Here is a 1,132-nt window from a genome sequence, read left to right on the forward strand (position 1 = left end):
TTCAGGTCGGGTTAATATCGTTTTACTGCACTCGGGGAGCACGTAGGGAAAATTATTGATAGCCGAACACCCATCCTCTTACGGGAAAAAATTTGCGTACATAAGATGTACGCAGAGTTGTGTACGTCTGTAACCTGCAAACAGGTTACAGGGATGATTTTAGGAGGTTATAACCGCGTTATTCCCCCTGTAACCTCCCTGTAACCTACCTGTACCTTCGAGTCAGTTCCACGCTTCTGTTTTCATATATAGGTAGGTTACAGGGAAGTTACAGGGTGTATAACACGATTATAACCTCCTGAAATCCTCTTTGTAACCTGTCTGTATGTACTCAAATTTTTTCCCTGCAGATGATCCCAGAAAGTCGCGTCCCGGAAGAAGACCAGCTGCGTGTGAAGAAGAAGAGTTAAGGAGACCTGCGCATTTAAAATAACTTCGCTTACTGAATCAGGATTATAGGCAGAAAGGAGCAGAAACGGGGTTTTAGATTATGTAGGATTCAAAGTTATTTAGGTTAAATCCTGCTTAAGTTACGTAGATTTCGATTCAAAACGGGAAGAGATGAGACCGACCGCCTCACTCGCCACAGCAGTCATCCTGTCTATTCTGATTCTTTTTTCAGCTCGCGTTATCGAATCCGCCGGAAAAAGTGGCAGCGATCGTAGCCAGAGCTTGAATTCGGAATGGCGAATTCTTACGAAGCAAAATTTTTCCTCTGAGATTCGCCTTCATCCCCAAATCCTTCTCATGGTCACCATCCCATGTACGTCTTCTTCCCTTCCACTCTGCAATCTTGTTTTGGTATTTCAATTACCGTAAAGCCGTTTTTATTTGAGTATTCTTGTAGGAACTGATCATAAAATTGCTAGGCTCATTACTTTTGCTAGATTTAGATTGATATGATTTTTATAGGGTCCTTAAAAGCGTTTTAGAATATATTAAAATTGCTAAAATACTATATTAAAGTAGAAAGTGCCTTCTTCGCTTAAAAGTAGTGCCTGGTTTCTAACGTTTTTGATTTTCTGGAACATTACATCTGCCGTTATTCACATTAACCAAAGCTTTCCCGTAGAAGCAAAAAAAAAAAAAAAAAAAAAAAAAAAAAAAAAAAAAAAAAAAAAAAAAAAAAAAA

At 38.9% G+C, this 1,132-nt stretch overlaps 1 protein-coding gene across 1 annotated transcript in view; it reads left to right on the plus strand.

Annotated features, from left to right (window-relative positions):
* The first annotated feature begins 555 nt into the window (after positions 1–555).
* LOC110036590 overlaps positions 556–1,132 on the plus strand; it is a 6,982-nt gene continuing 6,405 nt past the window's right edge. Inside the window, exon 1 of the mRNA XM_020741075.1 lies at positions 556–763. Coding sequence (XP_020596734.1) covers positions 562–763 — 202 coding nt within the window. The 5' untranslated portion in view covers positions 556–561. The remainder of the gene's footprint in view (positions 764–1,132) is intronic.

This window comes from Phalaenopsis equestris, unplaced genomic scaffold (genome assembly GCF_001263595.1).
Source record: "Phalaenopsis equestris unplaced genomic scaffold, ASM126359v1 Scaffold000002, whole genome shotgun sequence".
NCBI classification, from domain to species: domain Eukaryota; kingdom Viridiplantae; phylum Streptophyta; class Magnoliopsida; order Asparagales; family Orchidaceae; genus Phalaenopsis; species Phalaenopsis equestris.